The sequence below is a fragment of the Salvelinus alpinus genome, chromosome 30 (assembly GCF_045679555.1).
Source record: "Salvelinus alpinus chromosome 30, SLU_Salpinus.1, whole genome shotgun sequence".
Classification (NCBI taxonomy): domain Eukaryota; kingdom Metazoa; phylum Chordata; class Actinopteri; order Salmoniformes; family Salmonidae; genus Salvelinus; species Salvelinus alpinus.
Genome location: NC_092115.1, coordinates 28,267,206 through 28,288,777, shown reverse-complemented (window position 1 = coordinate 28,288,777; position 21,572 = coordinate 28,267,206). Strand labels below are relative to the sequence as shown.

The 21,572-nt window shown below is 42.9% G+C and overlaps 2 protein-coding genes across 9 annotated transcripts in view; both read right to left on the bottom strand.

Annotated features, from left to right (window-relative positions):
• The window catches only part of map4l (microtubule associated protein 4 like), a 51,917-nt gene extending 36,617 nt beyond the window's left edge, over nucleotides 1-15,300 (bottom strand). For 2 of the 8 annotated variants that reach the window (XM_071377207.1, XM_071377210.1), the window contains exons 1-2: nucleotides 15,072-15,298; nucleotides 6,797-6,975 (exon numbers count right to left, since the gene is read on the bottom strand). In XM_071377207.1, the coding sequence (XP_071233308.1) occupies nucleotides 6,797-6,971 (175 nt within the window). In that variant the 5' untranslated portion in view covers nucleotides 6,972-6,975; nucleotides 15,072-15,298. Of the gene's footprint in view, nucleotides 1-6,796; nucleotides 6,976-15,071 lie in introns of all 8 variants that reach the window. The other 6 variants (XM_071377204.1, XM_071377205.1, XM_071377209.1 and 3 more) reach the window with 5 other exon arrangements.
• Nucleotides 15,301-19,688: 4,388 nt separating this feature from the next.
• LOC139560434 (voltage-gated inwardly rectifying potassium channel KCNH2-like) overlaps nucleotides 19,689-21,572 on the bottom strand; it is a 43,716-nt gene continuing 41,832 nt past the window's right edge. Inside the window, exon 11 of the mRNA XM_071377213.1 lies at nucleotides 19,689-21,226. Within this exon, the coding sequence (XP_071233314.1) occupies nucleotides 20,873-21,226 (354 nt within the window). The 3' untranslated portion in view covers nucleotides 19,689-20,872. The remainder of the gene's footprint in view (nucleotides 21,227-21,572) is intronic.

Sequence of the window (21,572 nt, the reverse complement as noted above, 5' to 3'; positions counted from 1 at the left end):
CACCATTGCTGACTACAAATGATTTATAACTGGGCTAATATCTCACTAACTAGCAAAGGATATGTGTCACGCTCTGACCATAGTAAGCTGTTTTTTCTCTGTGTTGGTTGAGGCGTGATAGTGACTTGGGTGGGTCATCTAGGTGTTTTGTATTTATATGGTGGACTGATATGGTTCCCAATCAGAGGCAGCTGTCTATCGTTGTCTCTGATTGGGGATCATATTTAGGTAGCCATTTCCCCATTGATATTCATGGGATCTTGTCTACATTTAGTTGCCTGAGTGCACAACAGTAGCTTCACGGTTCGTTTGGTTGTTTGTTGTTTTGTTCAGTGAGTTTCGGTTTATTAAAATTATGTGGAACTCTACGCACGCAGCGCCTTGGTCTACTCATTTCAACGATCGTGACAATATGAAAAATGTGAACACTTGGCTACATGCAGCTCTCGCTTTGATCTCAAAATAAGCGCACCTACTCACGACCACTCATGCTGTAAACACAGTCCAGTGCAAACTGAATGGCACAGATCCATATATAGCAATGGTCTATTTGCATATCAGCCTACTGCAGCTCTGATTGGTTATGCAGCACTGGTCTGTTTAGAGTACAGACTGAGTCGTGCTTGTCAATGCAATGGAATCCTACTCTGATGCGTTCTGCCTACAACAACATCTCTTGCATAGTTTGTTTCGGTATGTTGCATTGAAAGTGGCTAATATTGTGTTGATTTGATCACAATTCTCACAGTAAAGGGAGACCTTGATAGTGTTAACTAAAGGCAAAAACTCGAGAAAGTTAAGTGAAGTTCAATCTCGTGCTTTCTTCTGCACGGCAGTCCCGGGGGTACTGCACAACCATGCACGCTTGCAGCTTAGCTAACATTGCATGTGACCATGCTAAGCTAAAGTAACTAACTCTGTTACCCCTGCCTAATATTTAAAGTGACAAAATTGACCAAAGGTAATGTTGCTTTGGGGGCTTTAAGAACATTTTTTAATTGTATACTATAATTCTGAACTACTGAAAAATACGGTAACTTTGGTAAATTACCGGTAGATTTGCAACCGTACCACTGACAAAGCTTGCAAGCAAAATTGCACTCCTGGTTTCAATGTAGGCTACACTGTCTTTCATAAGTATTTGGAAACAGTTCTATATATTTTTGCTATACTAGGCTACTCTATAAATGTTTAACTCCACCTCCAACAACTGATAAGCACATTGAATACAGCCCACCTGGTCTAAAGTGTCAGTTGATGTCTGGCCTAGACTAATAGGCTACTCTAATGTGTCTCAGGGTGCTGTCCCTAAAAGCAGCCCTCTCTGGAACACAGCAGAGTGGTGACAGTGATGAGAGGGGACAGTACAGGACCGTGGGCCATTACTATGGTTACGCAACCGACCAACCAGACGAGAGCATCTGAGGTTCTGGCGGCAAACACTTTCCCGTCTGTGTCATAACTGATTGACATAAAAACCTCAGCTAAAGCTTAAATTCCAGCCTAGAGGAACTCACTGTACTATCTGGTGTTTATTCCTGTAGGGCTCTGCAGCTTTACCAGATCATTCGGCCCATACACATACACATTCAAACACACACAACCCCAGAGAAATCATTGCATGTCAATCTGACCTCTTCTGCTTGACAAGATGCAACTTAGGTGATATTACAAAAAGAAAGTCATAAAGTCATCCATCAGTGTGTAGAGTCAGATACTGTGTGATTTGTCCTGCAATGAGACATACAAAATACCAAACGGGGAGAAATACACACACACAGACCAATTTCTAGTGTTAAATACCAGCACAGCTTTCATGATAAAACAAAGATATCTGAAAGAGTCACGTGAGGGAAGGTGTAAGTCCCAGTATTTTGTGTTGCTCAGCAACAGCAGCCTCTGGGGACCATCAAGGTGTTGTCCTCTCCTATGTACGTTCCATGCAGCACGTCCGCCTCCCCTCAGAACCCTTAAGTGGAGTTATGCCAACACAGCCCAAAAACCACATCCCCACCGCCCCAGCAACACCCTAGCCGGGCTGGCACGGTGTCTGACCTGACATCAGTCCTGGCACGCAGAGCATGGCAAAGACTTCCCTGGCATAGGAGCCTAGCGTTTCCTATGCCCCAGAGGATGGCACGGAACCAATGGAACCAGGGCTAACAATATCACACTGGTTTGAGAATACACGCACAACATCTGATCAGACAACAGATACAGTAGACATCAGTCAGAGCTCTCACAGTCACAGTTAACTATAAATAGTTTCGCTTTGAAAGTGTTGTAGGCTACACTGTATTATTTAGGTCTCTTGTCTGGTGCAGTATTGTATGATACCTCAGAAAGTAAATACGGTCCAGGCTATTCTCGGTTAAATTGAAAGGGACACCTAAATTATGTGTTTGGGGAGTTTGAACTCTCTGGTTTCAGAAGTGAACTACAAGGGATGCCCTGGGATCGCTGAGGGAGCTAAACACCATATGGATATTCAAGACAAGTAGCCTGACAGAGGGGAAATTAGGAGCCTAAACTGCAGGCAGGGAGATAAAATACAAATATCCTGTTGTGACACAAGGGTCCAGGAGCAATAATAACAATAAGAGAATAGAACTCTTAAAAGCAGATCCGCCGTGAGGTAGTTAGTGTCCAGACCAAAAGACTGCCAAGTCATGCCGGGTGCAATGGCTCCCTCTGTACTCTGCCGGAGGAGTCACAATGACCTTCCTCCCTCTCCCTCACTCCATCAGCACAGAAGCATGTCTGCTAGCCTGGCACTTACGTAAGGACAGCCTTACGTAAGGTGCAGAATGGAGGTTAAGCAGACATTTGATGATTTCTGTTTTTAAACAGTAACTAAATAAGGCTGTGGTTGTGAGAAATTAATTGTAAAATACGTTGTACGTGACTAGACATTCATGAGCATGTTAAATTCCTGCGGTTCACGAGGATGATGGAGGGAGTTGTGTTGTTTATGTAGGAGGGATGGAACGCCCTCCATGGATTGCTAATGGACCACTTATAAAGTATGGTGTATGTGTTCTGTGACTAATGAGTTTACACCCACACTGAATACACAAGTAATTAGCTTACACCAGCTGTTATGGTATAGTCCCAATGGGCTGTAGGTGAATGACACAGGCCTAATGCTGGACATAACACATAAGATCATGTTCCAGGGGCTATTTCTCATTTCTAAGACATTGTTCGAGGGCTATTTCTTAGAGGCCAGATAACTGATGAAGTCCATCATCTTCTATGGCCTCTATCGCCTGACAGGGAATCAGCCGAAGCCTCCTCTCCAGACGGTCCCTGTGGGGTTGATATGCACTCAGCTTGTCAAACCTCTCAGTGCTACGCCACCATTTGGCAGGCACACCCAGCTTCAGCCTCCTCCACCATGAGAGTCGTGTTTCAGCTGCATACATATCTGTTCACCGGTTATGGGAGAATTGGTGTAGCAAAAAGAGAAAACAGCATCATTTTCATGATAATGATTACTGCTGTACAGTGAGAGGAGCTGTTTTGAATTCCCTCCTGTATACATATGGCTTTCTCTCATTTTGTGTTGCTGTTTGTCATAAGCACATGTAGGCCTGATCTTTGATTCTTTACTACAAACAGATGAAGGGAAAAGCCAAATCAAAGTATCCAATTCTATATGACAACTCCATATGACAAACAACCAATGACTTTGAGATTGAAGGACGTTGGGGAAGGAGAGAAGGAGGGGAGGGGGAGGATTCTGGGAAAGCCTTTAATGATTGATGAACACAGCAATGACTTTGTGTAGGTCAAGGAGATGGGGCAAAAGTTCAGTGCAAGATAAATTTGATAGCACTGCATGACAACATCATGGGTTGAATCCCTTTACTCATGCTAAGATGATAGACTGATACAATAACTTAATTTAGTGTGTATTTTCCACTGACATTTTACATACAAATATACATTATCCTTCTTGTCTTTCAAGGTATTGTGGCTTCAGTTCAGGGAAGAACGCATGTTGAATTGTCACTACAAATCAGACATGCTAAGAATATTGACTAGATCCAACAGAAGCTAAATCAGAGAACATTTTTGAAAAAGTACAGTATTGTTTTAACTTACAGTATCAAAGAAGAGGATTAGTGTACAGTACGTGACTGATAAGCAGCAAATGCTCTCATATTTCCTTGGGAAACTCTTGATCTACACAGCGGCTGACCAGAGCTCTTGCTCTGAAAGCATCAATCATTATACAGTACAGAGGAGATGCTGAAATCAGCACACACACACAGATCTGCACTGCCAACACTGGTGTTGTGTCTTTTTGATGAGCCAGAGCTGTTTCCTCCTTCTGCTATTGTTGATGTTCCAGCATACTGCAGTCACATGCTAACCGCAGAGCCTCCATCATGCAGCACACTGCTGGAACTAGCTAACATGCTACATTGTACACTGTGTTCTGTATGCCCTCCTGAAATAAACCCCATACTGTAGCGTAGCCTAAGGATGTTGATTTATCTTAATTAGACGTAATTAAATTAAGCAGCTGTGTGGAAAAGCTGACGTCATCTGTGTCAATCAACTCAACTTTTAAAGAAATCAATGTGTTCAGTTCGGATTGACATAGAGGTCATAAAGCCTCAGAAGTCAAAGAATACCACCTTTAATCCACCCCTAATCCTAAACAATTGTTTTGACTGAATATGCATGTAAATATTACAGTTTGAGAGCAGGATAATTAACATGCAACAGATGTTGCCAAGACACCAGAGGAGAGGATGTTCATGGCCCGGGTGTTAATTGTCATTGCTGTGTCCTGACTTGTGCATGACTGAGTTTGTTATATTCCTCCAGTCAGGGCTATGCTAATGCTGCCCTAATGCTGTCTCCAGGCTGACACTTCTGGAAGTGACATGACACGAGGGGAGACAAAGAAAGAGAAGGAGTGTGGGAGAGATGGACAAAGACAGTGATAGTCATCTAGATGGAGAGAGGGCGAAAGAGAGAGAAGTAGAAAGGGAGAGGGGGAGATAGAGGTGAGAGAGTGATAGATGGAGAGAGAGGGAGAGAAAGGGAGTGCTTGGAGTCTGTCTGTCTGAGGTATAATGAGACTGTCTGTGGTTAGAGAGTTGGATCTGAAGGAACTGACTGGCAGGAAGGATATTATGTCTGGAGTGGAGGAGACTTATCGCTGTACATTTGAGCTTTATCATATTACATATCACATGTATTAGCTGGCTACGTACTTCTGCTGTTACTTTGAGGAGCAGCGTCCAATGGTAGAGTTAGGAAAAATAATCTTCATTCTCTGTACTTTTTGTTTTATAGTTTTTTCTCTCACTTTCTATGTTGTTATTCCTGTGCAAATTAGGAATTGCACTCCGGGGCTAAAATACCAATTGCCATCCAACATAGTCAAAAGAGGATGATTCAGCTGTGAAAATGTGCCCTTGCAACACAATAAACAATTACAATGGAGGGTTAACCACAGTGACGGGAATGGCCCAAAGGAGTGAATTTCCCCCAAATGCTCATGACAGAGTTCTCATGAACTGTGAAGTACTTTCTTGGTAGATGGAAACAAACGCAAAAGTTTTCCAGTAGCCAAAATATTTTTGGGGTGAAATTTCTCTCAGATAAAATCAGGGTGAAGTTGCCACCCAAGGTGAAGTTCAAGTTCAGAAAAAATCTGTTAACAATAACATCAGTGCACAAAACCACTGAATCACAGAGATCCCAAAGACTGCCTAAGAAATGGAGTGAGTTACAAATAATATTTTTTAAATACATAAATTGTCCCTCTTTGACTCCGCTGTTTGGTTCAGGTTGACACACAAACTGAAAAGGCAATTCCACCACTTTTCAACCTAATATTCATTGTCTCCAGCACAGAACCGGTGTCTAAATACTGTATATGTTAAAACGATACAGAGCTAAATAATCCTTCTCTGTGACATCACAGGGTAGGATTAAACATGCAAAAAACTATATTTTCAAAACGTGCAAAACTTTCTAGCTAAGGGGAGGGTGTTTTCTTGCTCCCCATGTCACCACGAATCTCATAGTGTTTGAAAATCACTGTTTTTAAAATGCTTTAACTTTATTTGACGACGTCATCGTGTAGACATTTTTACTTTTTTCTACAAATCATAGATATGCTCCATTTTCACCTATATAGACACTAGCATCGTACTGAAGATCATCAGAATGAGGTTCCAAAGTGGCGGAATTGCATTTCAACACAGTAGGATGGCAGCTACAAACCAAAACAAACAACACATCCACGCACACCGATGAGAGTGCGAATGCACACGTTCACACAGGCACCCACACATACACACACGCACGACGCACGCACACGCGCGGTGGCAGGAAGAGAGTACAGTAAATAACAGGCGCTGGAGAAGGTGGTTCTGTTCCTGAACATTGTCTGGCCTGGTTCCTCTGTCCCTTAGGTCTCCTCTCTCTCCATTATTTAACACATGTACTCACACACTACATGATACATATACTATACTGTACACACAATAGCATATGTACATGATATTGTATGCATATGAGCTAAGGATAATCTGCATAGATAAGAGGGGTTAAAGTGGAGGCAGAGGGGTTAAAGTGGAGGCAGGGAACTCACAGATTGTCTATCCTAAAGTTGTAAGCAGCTGGCATTCAGGTATACGTCACAATATATGCATTTACTGAGCAGAAGAATCAGCTAAATCCTCTCCCTGGATTGTCTCTCTGCTGCCCCAATACTCTATGGGTTTTCCCATTCCCACATAGCCTCCATCCATCCTGCACCCCAGTTTACCTTTACCATCCTTCCCGTCCAGCAGAGGGCGGTACTCAGTCCTTCCCACAGTCTCGCCTACTTTGTCATCAAAAGTCTCTTTCTCCAGGGAAGCCATGAAGTCCCTCCTCACCGGGTTGTCCGGGCCCGACTGGGGCGCCCCATCCGTGAGAGCGTCATGCAAGCTCAGGTCCATGGTCCTGGCGAGGGAAAAAGGAGGTTAGAGGTCAGAGAGTATCATCATCATCATTCACATCATCATCCTCATCAGTACAAGATTTCGCACTAACCCCATACTGCATTTCTCTATAGCCGTATACTGGTATGGAGGCCCACTAGTCAGAGCTCATAATGATGGCTGATCTTGGCTAATGGATATCACCATTTGTGCACCACACTAAATCCAGCTGCAGTCAAACCAGCCACACTAAATCCAGCTGCAGTCAAACCAGCCACACTAAATCCAGCTGCAGTCAAACCAGCCACACTAAATCCAGCTGCAGTCAAACCAGCCACACTAAATCCAGCTGCAGTCAAACCAGCCACACTATATCCAGATGCAGTCAAACCAGCCACACTAAATCCAGCTGCAGTCAAACCAGCCACACTAAATCCAGCTGCAGTCAAACCAGCCACACTAAATCCAGCTGCAGTCAAACCACTGTCTCGCTACCATGGGGTGATTCAGTCCAAAAGGTCATCTCTTAGTGTGTGTGTGGGGGGTGAAGCCGAGGGGATATAGCCTAGATGACAGAGACCATCCCCCAGCCCATAATAACAACAGGGTTTGACAAAAAACTTACCAAGGTTTATATTGCTAACCAAAACGCATGGGTCTGTGTGGTGTTGTTAGACACGGTGGCTCTGGGAAGAGACCAGCACAGGGCTACTCTCCAGGGGCCACCCTTCCAAATGTTATTTCGTTCGAAGCCTGGGCTCCCGAAGCTAGCATAGGGCTCATGCAAAATTGAACAAAGACAGAAAAATGAAAAATGGATGGAAATTATGTCACCGTCATTGCATTCAGTCTCCCCCTGCAGCCTCTGTCTCTCCCACATCCTCTCTCCCCCTAAAGACACAAGTGACACAAACAGTACACCGCTGCAGCTAGCTGTCTTCACACTACACTAGTATCCACCACTACCACCACCGCAAAACAGATAATCAACTAAGCCTATTCAGGCCAACAGTATATTACCCCCATAACATGCTGTGGTTTTTGTAGTTGCGCTGCGGATCTCAGAAGACAGCGACAGGCTATCATATGAAAGTTATCTCCAGTCGCTGTTGGATCTGATAGCCGGATCACTGGAACCCCGCCACTGTGTCCTAAAAGGCAGAGAAGCCATTCGGGAGTGCCGTCTGAAACACGTACAGTACCCAATGAATGGAGAGTACTCACTACATCAAAGTGTCTGCAAAGAAACCTGGAGGGTGTACGGTCTAAACTGTGGAAGTTAATAATTACCCTGGATTATCAATTCAAATGAAGGTGAAGGAGGGTAGTTATTGTTAATTTGTTGCAGAACAGCATGATCTTGTCTGCCTTTAGCGATCCAGCCCCGCTTGCTACAGTACAGTAGGGGATAGAAGCATCCAAGCTTTAGTAAGAGGGAGGACATTCTCCTCTCTTCACAGTGCACCATTTACTCCTCATAATGAGTGTATCTTTGTGAGACAGACAGCAAAACTAATACATATGTTGAGAGCTGCTCTACACAAAAGTTCTATCAGTGGCACTGACAGACGCACAGACGCACAGACACACACTCCCAACACACAACTTCATTATTTTTTTCCTCCCGTCCCTTCAACTCACCCACTCTCTCCTCCTCCACACACGAACAAGTGATGATTGTCCTAGTTCTACACACACAGACACACACACACACAGACACACACACACACACACACACACACACACACACACACACACACACACACACACACACACACACACACACACACACACACACACACACACACACACACACACACACACACTCTCACAAAAATATCTTCATGCTGTCATTGTGCACCAGCCTGCAGATTTGCGTACGTACAGTGTTTGTTGGCCATGATTGAAACTGTGCCCCATTGTTTTGGGAGCAGCCACACCAAGTACAGTTGGACTAGTCAGATTACTACATTGACACACTGTAGCAGCCCCTAGGAGAGAGAGAATACTGCGTGACACAGAAAACTCATCAAAATTCACACAGTCAAAAATAACGCATTCAGGCAGGACCACAGCAGGGTGTCAGCAGTGAGCGAGTAAAATAGCTAGCTCACAGCTCAGCTTTTATGCATCCATCCAAATGTTGAAAAGACGTTTGTGTGATTATGATGCAAGGGCATGCAAACATTAGATGAATAATCCTACAACAGCCCGTCTCAACTCCGTCTCCTCTACAATTCCTTTTATACACCTCTTCCATTAAAAGTTCTGCTTACCTTACCTGTCTTTCTTCTCCACAATCCTTCATGTTCTCTGATCCCAATTCTAAGGTCATCATTTTTCAGAACCTCTTTCTTTCCCTTCTTTCTTAAAGGTACGTTTTTTTCATTCAAAGCCTAAGTTCTCTCTACCTCTAACCTCTTTTTGACTGTAACTCCATTCACCCACCCCCTGGTGTTCAGACAGCTGTTCAGACGGCTGCATCCCCCAGTCTGACCGCTACATCTGCTCTACATCTCCCCAGTTTTGAGTGCAACATCGGACATTTCCCATTTAAAACGAAGGAGCATAACTCTGCTTTATGCTCACATTGAGTGTAAAAGCCTGAGAAACCAGCTGGTACTGCTGCATGGGGATTAGTGCAAGCTAGAGTCAACCCTAGTCCCCACGTCCACATGCAGCCAGGGCCTGTTATATTAGACTCAATCCTTCCCTCCGTCTGTCACGCAATCATCCCCAAAAACCACAGCAGGCCTACTGTAACACACAGCATAGCCTAACACAGTACAGAGTAACACACAGAGTGGGCCTGGGCCAGCAGCTTGGCAGGGAATCCCTGGCTTTATCCTGCCATCCAAAGCAACAGCCTTGTTCAGGGGGGTGGTGTTTCTGTTTACACAAAATGCTCTCAGTAAGCCTCATTCGACACTCATATTCCCATACGTTAATTCCCCAATTTTACTGTAAAAGGCATAGTAATCCAATAGTTATGGTCACCAAGCAAAATACTGTACTGTGTACTCACCCACTTTATTGGCAGATATGTATCTAACCTCTGACTGCCAACACCAGATGACTGACTAACATAGCAACACCTACCTAAAGACCATTGATCTGTTGTACTAGGGTTGATGACAGGTTTTGTCCAACCGATTTGAACTGAGGAACTTATTAGTAGTAGGAGTCACCTGATTACAGTACTATTGGCCATTCAGCTCTAGATCTGTATATGTTAAAGTGCAGGGAGTGCTGCAATAGCTGAGCATTATGTGTCATCGACTCAGTGGACCATAACAGTGATATTATCAGTGCCACAGCACAGTTTGAAAGATAAGCACAGGTGAACTAGTCACTAACTCAAAAGGTCAAAGGGCCTTTTCTACTATTATACATTTTGTTTTAGCTTGTGGGTTATTTCATTTGGAAAACAGGTGTAAACTCGCAGTTCAAGCACAATATTCAACATATCTCATTCTTTATACAGTCTCATTCATCAATAAACCTCAAAATAATATAATTTCATAGAATATAATTCAACATGTGACAATTATTATAATAACTTTTTTACTTAACCTTTATTTAACTAGGCAAGTCAGTTAAGAACAAATTATTATTTACAATGACGGCCTACATCGGCCAAACCCTGAACCGGACGACACTGGGCCAATTGTGAGCAGCCCTATGGGTGATACAGCCTGCATTCAAACTAGGTACTGTAGTGACGCCTCTTGCTCTGAGATGCAGTGCCTTAGACCGCTGCACCACTCGGGAGCCCAGTGCTAGAGGCGTCACTACAGACACCCTAGTTCAAATCCAGGCTGTATCACAACCGGCCGTGATTGGGAGTCCCATAGGGCTGCGCACAATTGGCCCAGCGTCGTCTGGGTTTGGCCAGGGTAGGCTGTCATTATAAATAAGAATTTGTTCTTAACTGACTTGTCTAGTTAAATAAAGGTTTAATTAAATGTAAAAAAATAAATAAAAAATAGCACTGAGATGCAGTGCCTTAGACCGCTGTGCCACTCAGGAGCCCAATGCTGAGACAATCTATTTATTTGATCGTATATCAGATTATCAGTCGGCAACATTTGAGCTATTTCTAAAGATAGGCTGTGGCGTGCATGAAGTAATTATCATTTTATTCAGCAGGATCAGATCTATTCCATGAAGTAATTATCATTTTATTCAGCAGGATCAGATCTATTCCATGAAGTAATTATCATTTTATTCAGCAGGATCAGATCTATTCCATGAAGTAATTATCATTTTATTCAGCAGGATCAGATCTATTCCATGAAGTAATTATCATTTTATTCAGCAGGATCAGATCTATTTCATGAAGTAATTATAATTTTATTCAGCAGGATCAGATCTATTCCATGAAGTAATTATCATTTTATTCAGCAGGATCAGATCTATTTCATGAAGTAATTATCATTTTATTCAGCAGGATCAGATCTATTCCATTAAGTAATTATCATTTTATTCAGCAGGATCAGATCTATTCCATGAAGTAATTATCATTTTATTCAGCAGGATCAGATCTATTCCATGGTCTTGGTCTGTGTTAAAGAAATGTTTGATGCGAAGTTGGCACCACTCTGGATCTCAAATCAGAAATGACCGTTTCCTTTTAAAGTCTTTATCTTGATTTCATTCGTGTGATTTATGTAAAGCAGTTACTCTTTATAATGTGGTGTTATTACGTTAAGTGAGGGGGCTGGTTCCCCGACCCAACAGGAATTTACTGTAATGTCAGGGAATAAATAGTAGTGTGTTATGGTTACAGTGATCAATCTTTTCTTTAACACGAGGGTGTACTGGTCTCAGATGTCCCTTAATGTGTTAATGTGTTGCCAGGTCTCCTAGTGTTTGTCATGAGTCAGCGTTTTTATATCTCTCTCATGCATGATGGGCACCATCTCTGGTTACTGCTGACATAATGCTTTGTCGTCCTGTCTCATCCTCTCAGGGGAGACACACACAGTTCCTGAAAACAGTCAACCAGTCAGTCACTCAGTCATTCAGTCAGGCCTTAGTCAGAGCACAGTGGTGAGATCTGTATTTACCCCCAGTGTGGACACTCACCTAAATCAACTGACTTGAGGACTAGCTGTGATTGGTGTGTGTGTGTGTGTGTGTGTGTGTGTGTGTGTGTGTGTGTGTGTGTGTGTGTGTGTGTGTGCGTGTGCGTGTGCGTGTGCGTGTGTGTGTGTGTGTGTGTAAACTATAAAGGCTGCATGGAAATACAGGTTCTCTGTTCGAACACAGAAGACAGTGATACAAGTGGTATCACTTGTGGCTATTGACTCTTTGCTCTTAGTTGAACTTTCAGGGATTCTGGCATTTGTGTTGCTATGTAAACTGCCAGGAATCGTAAATTCCTGTTTAAGTATGTTGAGCTGAAGATGGGATGTGCACCTGACACAGTCCAGTCCATTACAATGGCTCCTGACCCTGGAGTTACTGACCTGCTGGTCCTCCACTCATTGTAATCAGTTCTACTCTCTCATTTAAACTCATATTTTTGCTCCTCTTGGAAACACACACACGTATCCTTCCTTAACAAAGTCTAGCTTTCAAATTACAAATGTACAATCTCTTAGAGAATCATGTTGGATTCATAACACTCAGCATGAACAAGAAGGTATCTCAGAATATATAGCAATGATATAACTCCTCTATTATTTACTGTGACACTAGCAATGAGTAACAAGTGTAGAAACCACCTAACTACACGGCTCCTTGACATTAGTCATCTAGGAAATATTTCTCCAAAGAATCCATTTTCAAACGGAGCCATAGTGGCATCTAATGGGGATGACATCATTCACTCTCCCTTTTTCTACTCCCTTGGATTCTCCTCAAAGGCCCTGGCTCCTTGCCCTCCTTGCCCTCCTCATACAGCACCTTCACATTGCCTCTATTGTTAAGTTCTCTGGTGATGGGAAGCCAAGGCCACTGTGAAAAAAAAGAGGAGGGCTGGTGTCCTCATAGATCACAGTCAGTGGACAGCATCTCATGGTGGAGATGATGAAGATGGTTTATGACAGGAAAGCTAGACATCACCACAGACCAGCAGACCTTGACCTGACACCAAGGCCACGTAGCGGACGAGGGACCACGCAGCGGACGAGGAACCCGCACACCAAGGCATACTGAGCTTCCCCCTTCAACAAACATATGTTGTCGCTTTGGATTTACCTCACTTTGCTCTCATAATGGGGGATAGTTTTTACGGAAAATAGCCTGTTTTCATTTCACACTTTGAATATCCTTTGGTGACTGAGGAGGAGCAATGGAATGATGGACTAGATGGAACAGGAATAGATATTAATATATAGAATTACTAATAAAATCCAGCAAACTGTTATGGCTTTCTTCACTTCAAACAGTCTGAATGACAACTTTAATATTTCACTGCTCTTCTGTGACTGACAGCATCATTAAATAATAATGATAATATACAGGTCTGTGTGTTTACACAGCCTTAGAGACTTCGTCTTTCATGCTCAAATATCTCTACTCTACAATGACAGTTTGGAATCTGGAACAGAATGGTCTCAAATGTCTGCATGGGTCCAGTGATCTAACAGCCTCTGCAGGAGTAGGAGAGTCCACGATGTCATTGTAAACACAGTTTAAACTGTTTAAACACAGCCTTAGAGATTTTGTCTTTCATGTTCAGGTATCTCTACTCTACAATGAGATCATGGAATCTCCTACTCCTGCAGAGGCTGTTAGATCACTGGACCCATGCAGACATTTGATACTGAAAGTTTGGTTCTATATTGTTATTTCGTACAAAGCAAAGCAACCTTCAATACATCACTGGAGTGCTTTTTGCTGTACCACACATCTCTACTCATAGTACCATGGCAATCTGTATGGTATGACTGTCCGGCAAGTCTTTGGGATCGGCCTCTGCTTTGCTTTGTGAACCTTTATGGACAGACACGCTGCTGTGCTGTGCTGTCCCAGTCCATCTAGCTCTGTCTCCCATAATCTGTTGAGGATTGCACTTTAATCCCATCATTCCAGAGGACTGAGATACATTTCATGGCATGCATTAGGCCATCTCTACTAATCCAAGCATGCCTGTCTACTTGTCTGTCTGTGCCATATACAGTCATTTGTCCTTATGTCTGTTGTCTGTCTGCCCGGTCCATTTATCTATAGTCTGTCTGTCTGTCTGTCTGTCTGTCTGTCTGTCTGTCTGTCTGTCTGTCTGTCTGTCTGTCTGTCTGTCTGTCTGTCTGTCAGTCTGTCTGTCTGTCTGTCTGTCTGTCTGTCTGTCTGTCTGACTGACTACATAATCGTTGTTGTGTGACAAGGAGCAATACACCTGAGAATACAAATCTAAACAAGGCAAAGAGCATGGTCTAAGACGACTGCAGGACGTTACAGAGGGCATCGTTCACATGCATACAGAACCATGATTGCACAACACACAATAGGCCTACCTACATGCATGGTACGGCTGCAGTCGAGAGAGAGGGGCACTACACAATACACATTGACGGAGAACAATGCGTCCTAATCCACAGCACAGATACAGCATGGAGAAGGGGCATTGTGTGGTATTCGTCGTTTCCCGCAGGGATGAGCCTTCTGGCAGTGCACTCTTTAAGCCTCTATCGTTGTTATCTTAACGAATTATAATGTCGAAGCTGCATAATATCACATTTATGTAACGACGATCAATGTCAGCTCTGTTGGCGTGGACCTATATGCGATGCGGTGGACACCTGTCTACAGTCAGCATCCTTTGGCCTTAACTCAACTGCGGCACCATAACAAAGAGAATGTTCTGCATTGGTCGTGGTGGGAGTGAATCAAACACGCCCACCGTGGACAGGTAAACATTCATTTGGTACATCATGTGATATTGTATCAACAATGAATAGGGCGCATTAGCGTCAGTCAGCCAGACTGGAACTGTGCATATTGTGCATATTGTATGCTTCTTGCTACGTAATAAACGTGTAACCATTCATCAATAATTACTAGATCTCTGGGGCATGGAACAATCTAGCAAAACACACAAATATTGCAACCCAGACAATCACCAGACCTGTAGTATTCCCGTCAATTGTCATTATTCATAATTTTACTCACCCTATGCTGTCTCTTTTTGATCAGTTCTCAATGGTTGTCGTGGATGTCGCTGGTTGAAGTCTGTTCCACCTTGTCATACAGTGCGCTTCACTCACTGACCGCAGGAAAAACAGCCCACCTCCTTCGCCCCGCTCAGCCTATCATAGTCGAGAAATGCTGCCGTGTTTTTCGTTTGATTCTCTATGTTTGACGCAGAGATCGTCAGCGGTGCACATGATTGCATCCACGCTCAGGATTCGGCGCCGCGCACCTGTCCTGCAGAGATTCCGCCCACATCTGTTGATGGACAGCTGTTGTGATTGTGCAGAATGAACAATCGTCTCCATCCCTCGACGCAAGTGACGAAATTTGACCAATCATCGTTAACAGTAGATAACAGTTATGTTTACACTGTATGGGCACGATACGTAACCTACTGAATGGCAATATGGAGGCAGCTCTCAATGGCAGTTGCGCATTTTGCCGCCAGTCTCACTGAAATATATGCAAGGATATCCTACATTCCGTAGTCTCTCTGTTCGTCATCACAATGGAAACATAGCCTGTCTCTCTCAGCCCGTTATTATGAAATCTAATTAGTGTCACAGGCTCATGTGTAACTTTAGCCTACTCTCCCCGATTAATGGTCGTTGCTTTATCGTTGGGCATGTTGCCCTGACCTCAGTGACACTAATAAAAACCTGTCTCTCTCTGTTAATGAGGTAAACAAAGTCAGACCAGCCAGGCTTTAAAACATTTAAGACCATGACCCAAGAAGAGACCCCCGATCCCATCCCACTGCTGCCATCCAAACAGATTCACTTGCTGTGCTGTAATGCAGTGCTTCCTATAAGATTAAGAGGTTACAGGTCTCATTTGATTTGGAATATAATCCCTGGCAGATAATCCCTGGCCATTGTTGGACCAGCCAAATCTAAAGTGCCTTTCATCTATAGTTATGCTGTTGCTGCTTATATATAGGCCTACACCTGTTCCCCTCTGACTTTGGTCTTGTCCATCCATCATGGACTATGCATGATATACAGTGCCTTCAGAAAGTATTCAGACCCCTTGACTTTTTCCACAGTTTGTTACGTCACAGCCTTATTGTAAAATGTATTAAATCAAAAATATTCCTCAGCAATCTACACACAGTACCATATAATGAAAAAGTGAAAACAGGTTGTTAGAAATTTTAGCAAATGTATAATATATATATTTTTAAATACCTTATATATGTAATATACCTATACATTATATCGCTATATGACTCGAAAGTGAGCTCAGGTGCATCCTGTTTCCATTGATCATCCTTGAGCTGTTTCTACAACTTGATTGTATTTGTCTTTATTTGTATTTATTAGGGACCCCCATTAGCTGCTGCTGGGGTCCAAACACACCAAAGCACCCACATTACATATACAACTAAATATAAAACAGTGAACTATGTTTGCACTGAATGAGCTAAAGATAAAACAGTACATCATATAACATCACTACACCACCACATATCCACAACACAAAATGTTCAATACCACCATACAACAATATCACAATGTGTGCGCATGCATGTGTCTGTACCTTTGTGTGTGTCTCTTCACAGTCCCCGTTGTTCCAGAAGGCATTTTTTTACCTGCTTTTTAAATCTGATTCTACTGCTTGCATCAGTTACCTGATTGAAGTCCACCTGCGGTAAATTCAATTGGTTAGACATGATGTGGAAAGGCACACACGTGTCTGTATAAGGTCCCACAGTTGACAGTGCATGTCAGAGCAAAAACCAAGCCATGAGGTCGAAGGAATTGTCTGTAGAGCTCAGAGACAGGATTGTGTCAAGGCACAGATCTGGGGAAGGGTACCAAAATATTTCTGCAGCATTGAAGGTTCCCAAGAACACAGTGGCCTCCATCATTCTTAAATAGAAGAACTCATTGTAGAGTGGAGACACTTGAGCATGAAAGACTCTCTGAATGCACTGTAATATTGCTATGTCTTTAAATCGCTTCATCAGAGGAGGCTGGTGAGTAGAGATATTGGAGAAAAGGATCACTGTAATGGCTGAACAGAATGAACGGAACGGTATCAAACACATCTACAGTGCATTCGGAAAGTATTCAGACTTCTTGACTTGTTACATTACAGCCTTATTCTAAAATTGATTAAATAGTTTTTTCCCCTCATCAATTTACACACAATACCTCATTATGACAAAGCAAAACCAGGTTTTTAGCATTTTTCACAAATGTATTCAAAATAAAAAACTTAAATATCACATTTACATAGGTGATTAGAACCATTACTCAGTACTTTGTTGAAGCACCTTTGGCAGCAATTACAGCCTCAAGTCTTCTTGGGTAGGATGCTACAATCTTGACACACCTGTATTTGGGGAGTTTCTCCCATTCTTTTCTGCAGATCCTCTCAAGCTTTGTCAGGTTGGATGGGGAGCGTCACTGCACAGCTATTTTCAGGTCTCTCCAGAGGTGTTAGATCGGGTCTAGGCTCTGGCTGGGCCACTCAAGGACATTCAGAGACTTGTCCCGAAGCCACTCCTGCGTTGTCTTGACTGTGTGCTTAGGGTCGTTGTTCTGTTGGAAGGTGAACCTTCGCCCCAGTCTGATGTCCTGAGCGCTCTGGAGCAGGTTTTCATCAAGGATCTCTCTGTACTTTGCTCCGTTCATCTTTCCCTCAACACTAACAAGTCTCCCAGTCCCTGCCGCTGAAAAACATCCCCACAGCATGATGCTGCCAGCACCCTGCTTCCCCGTAGGGATGGTGCCAGGTTTCCTCCAGACGTGACGCTTGACATTCAGGTCCAAGAGTTCAATCTTGGTTTCATCAGACCAGAGAATCTTGTTTCTCATGGTCTGAGAGTCCTTTAGATGCATTTTGGAAAACTCCAAGCTGGTTGTCATGTGCCTTTTACTGAGGAGTGGCTTCTGTCTGGCCACTCTACCATAAAGGCCTGATTGGTGGAGTGCTGCAGAGATGGTTGTCCTTCTGGAAGGTTCTTCCATCTCCACAGAGGAACTCTGGAGCTCTATCAGAGTGACCATCAGGTTCTTGGTCACCTCCCTGACCAAGGCCCTTCTCCCCCGATTGCTCAGTATTAAATATCTTTCCACTGAAAGTCATATTGTTCATGTTTAGTAAAACACATATGAATAAACATGTGATAAGACACGTCATGACGTTGGCCTGGGGGTAGGTTTATGACAGTCATAAATACCTCTCCCCCCCCCTTTCCTCTCCCTACTCTACTGATGTGACATTAGAAAGCCCCTTTGGTTAACATAGAGATTCTGGGAACATCAGAAGTTGGGGGGAAATTAACTATATTCTGGTAATCCGACCAAGTGAACATATGCGGTGGTACTTAAGGTATATTATGTCAGTTCGGTTGTCATCTGGCACATTCTCATCAATGATAGAATGACATAAACTCTACTGTGGAAAGTCTGCACATCAGAGGTATCGGATTCACATGGAATTGTTGTTTAATTCAAATGTTTGAATATGAAATTATTTGTGAAGAGATGAAATGTAATTTTAGCTTCCAAATGAGAGATTTGGGTTTTCATAAGTTTAGGGCCCTGCTCAACCAGTGGCCTGCCCCTGTGAAGAGACATGGGTTATAAACTTTTCAGACACACCCCTCTCCCTCCACTATATAAGCCATTGACAAAAATTTAACCTCCTGTTCCGAGGATGTGAGGACGACGGTCCTATGTCAGAATGGTTCAGATAATAACTACAGAACGAAGCCAACCTCAACATGAGCTTTGGTTGCGAATGGTATGAACTTTGAACTCTTATTCACTATAGAAGTGATACCTCCTAGACGTTGTTAGCAACAGCAGCTGCAAACGTAAATTAGGACAGACAGAGTATCCAGTCTACCACTCAGCAGCAGCAGCAGAGACATTCTTCAAAGGACAAAGGACCCTGTTGGGCAACACGGCCTTCCATCTACCACCAACCTACCGAAGCACAGCTCAGAGTAAATATTTATTGCATTTTCCTTTTCCAAATGGGCGGTAATTTAGAATGCATAAGATATTTTATTTACGATAGCACAGCGTCGCCCTTTTTCCTCAGTCTTCCCGCTCTTTCACTCAAACCCAGCCCTTTTCTTTTGTGTAACAAGCTGTCATATCTGTTCCGCCCGCTAGGGACGTTTTCCTTTATGACGTAATTTCTAATCAAGGTATGATTTATTCTGTGTATATGTAATTCTGTGTGATTTAGTTAGGTATTTAGTAAATAAATAATTAAACCCAATTTTGTATTGCTGATTCAACTTGTTAGCCAGGGTTCGTGAAGATAACCAAGAATTTACAACTTTCAGATGAGACTGAAATAAGGTGACGATTAATATTGACTGCTATTGATGTAAAATATTACTAGGTCTTTATGAGTTTATTCGGAAGATAATAGCTCTATAAATATTATTTAGTGGTGCCCCTCCTCTCTAGTTAATTACATTTACATGATTAGCTCAATCAGGTAATATTAATTACGGAGAAAGTATTTTATAGAATAGCATGTCATAACACTTCATCCGGCATAGCCAAAGACACGACAAAGGTATGACCCACACACAAAACAATGCATTTCTTGTTAATCTTTTTATTCAAGAGTAGCATTAAAATGTTCATTATCAAAGTTAAATCAAACTACACGGTAACTCTATTCAATTGAGTACTGTACCCTGGCCAAAACCTGCAACCAGCAATAACTGTATCTGATATTTACATTATATCCCTACATTACAAGCTACTTTCCTTGCAGTAATCTATTTCCCAGAACTGGACAGTAACACAACTATAACAATAGGATAAGTAAGGGTACTACTTAGACTGACAATGAATCAATAAACCATAACAATAGATTCTTTAAATATATACAAATGCATTTTCAATAAATCATTCAATCTTTCATAAAACAAGAGACAGAAAATTTTAGTTTAGGTTGTAACACATGCAGGTCCTGCCCTTAAATGTGTAAACAGTGGCATTTTAGCAGTGGCATTACACTTGTCTTTGCTTTTTACAGTAACTGAGTAGTCTGTCTTCTGGAGTCAGAGAGAGAAGGGAGGTGAATGGTCCCAGTTGGCCAGCCTGCATCATGGAATATTAATGTGTTCTGATAGATACTTCATTCAGTAGATTATATCATCATTCTGTAATCCTCTGCTGGCCTGGGATTGGAAATTGTGTCATCATTCAGCGCCCCCGCCATCTCATTTAACATCTAGGCTAACTCAAGGACAAAGGAGAGAAGAAACCATATCATTAACACCATGATAAGAGAACAGAAAAATTGTACAGTTTGCATATTGCGTGCTAATATAGTTCAGTAATTCAAGGACTTGACATGGATCCCAGAATTCATGGCTTTTAGCCATTGAGCCGGACAGCCGGTACAGCTTCATCAGTAGACCAGTGAAACTTAGCAACATCTCTCCCATCTCTCCCATCACAACTACACAAGACAAAACAGAAAGTAATGTTAGCCCGGCTAACACTCCAGTTGACCCCTACACGGAGACAACAAGGACATATAGAGACAGATATTGACTAACAACGACAAATATGTTTCCATATACAATACTGCAAATGGTAGTATACATTTGTGAAAAGATATGCTTTGAGGACCATAATGACCAAAAACTATTTTTATCCGAAGCCCAGGATATTGTATTTCAGGAGCAGAGAGGGAAGCAGTTTGGATATGTTTCTGTTTGACTACATACTCTTCTGACTCCATGTCCATAAACAGGGAGACTGTTAGTGTTACACATACAGTGCCATGGATGGCCCCTAACTCCCAGGGTCAGAGCTGTATCTGTGTGCAGTTGTCCAGGGGCTCTCCAGGTCCAGAGCTGTGTGTTTCCCAGGCAGGGAGAGTCGCCGCCGCCGGCCATATGAGGGCCCTGACTGGGCCAATCCTGTCCATGACCCCGGCACTGACTCTGAGAAGTTCCCATGTTTGACCAGGCTTAAGGGCACAGTATCTGGATGGCTGGACAAGCCCAGGGGTTGATGCTCTGGCTGGAAGCTAATGCGAAGAGGCTGAGTCTGGGGGAGTGTCTCCAGGACTGGGGTTGGCTCCATGCTGTGCAGAGACTCACAGGACTTGGAAGGGCTGTCGTCAAAGTCTGTGTCGACCAAGAACTGAGGTAAAGAACAAGAGTGAGAGGTGAGAAGAATCATAAGATGATCTACAGTACACAACTACAGAATACCCTCTCAGAGTGAACATGGAAACATAAAAGTGGGATAAATGGTTGATATACAGTAGGCTAGATAAGACAGACTGATCAATTGTTTGCTATGGATCCAGACTAGTGATGATAGTCCCAACCAGCTGATGACCTACATCCACAGTGGGTTAGACCAGACCACCTGGTGGGCTTAGCGGATTTCCACCCAACATCCTATTGTTAATGGTGTCTTTAACCCAATGTTTTTGCACAAAAACAAATGCTCTCAAACCAATGTGCTGCTATCACACTGATGA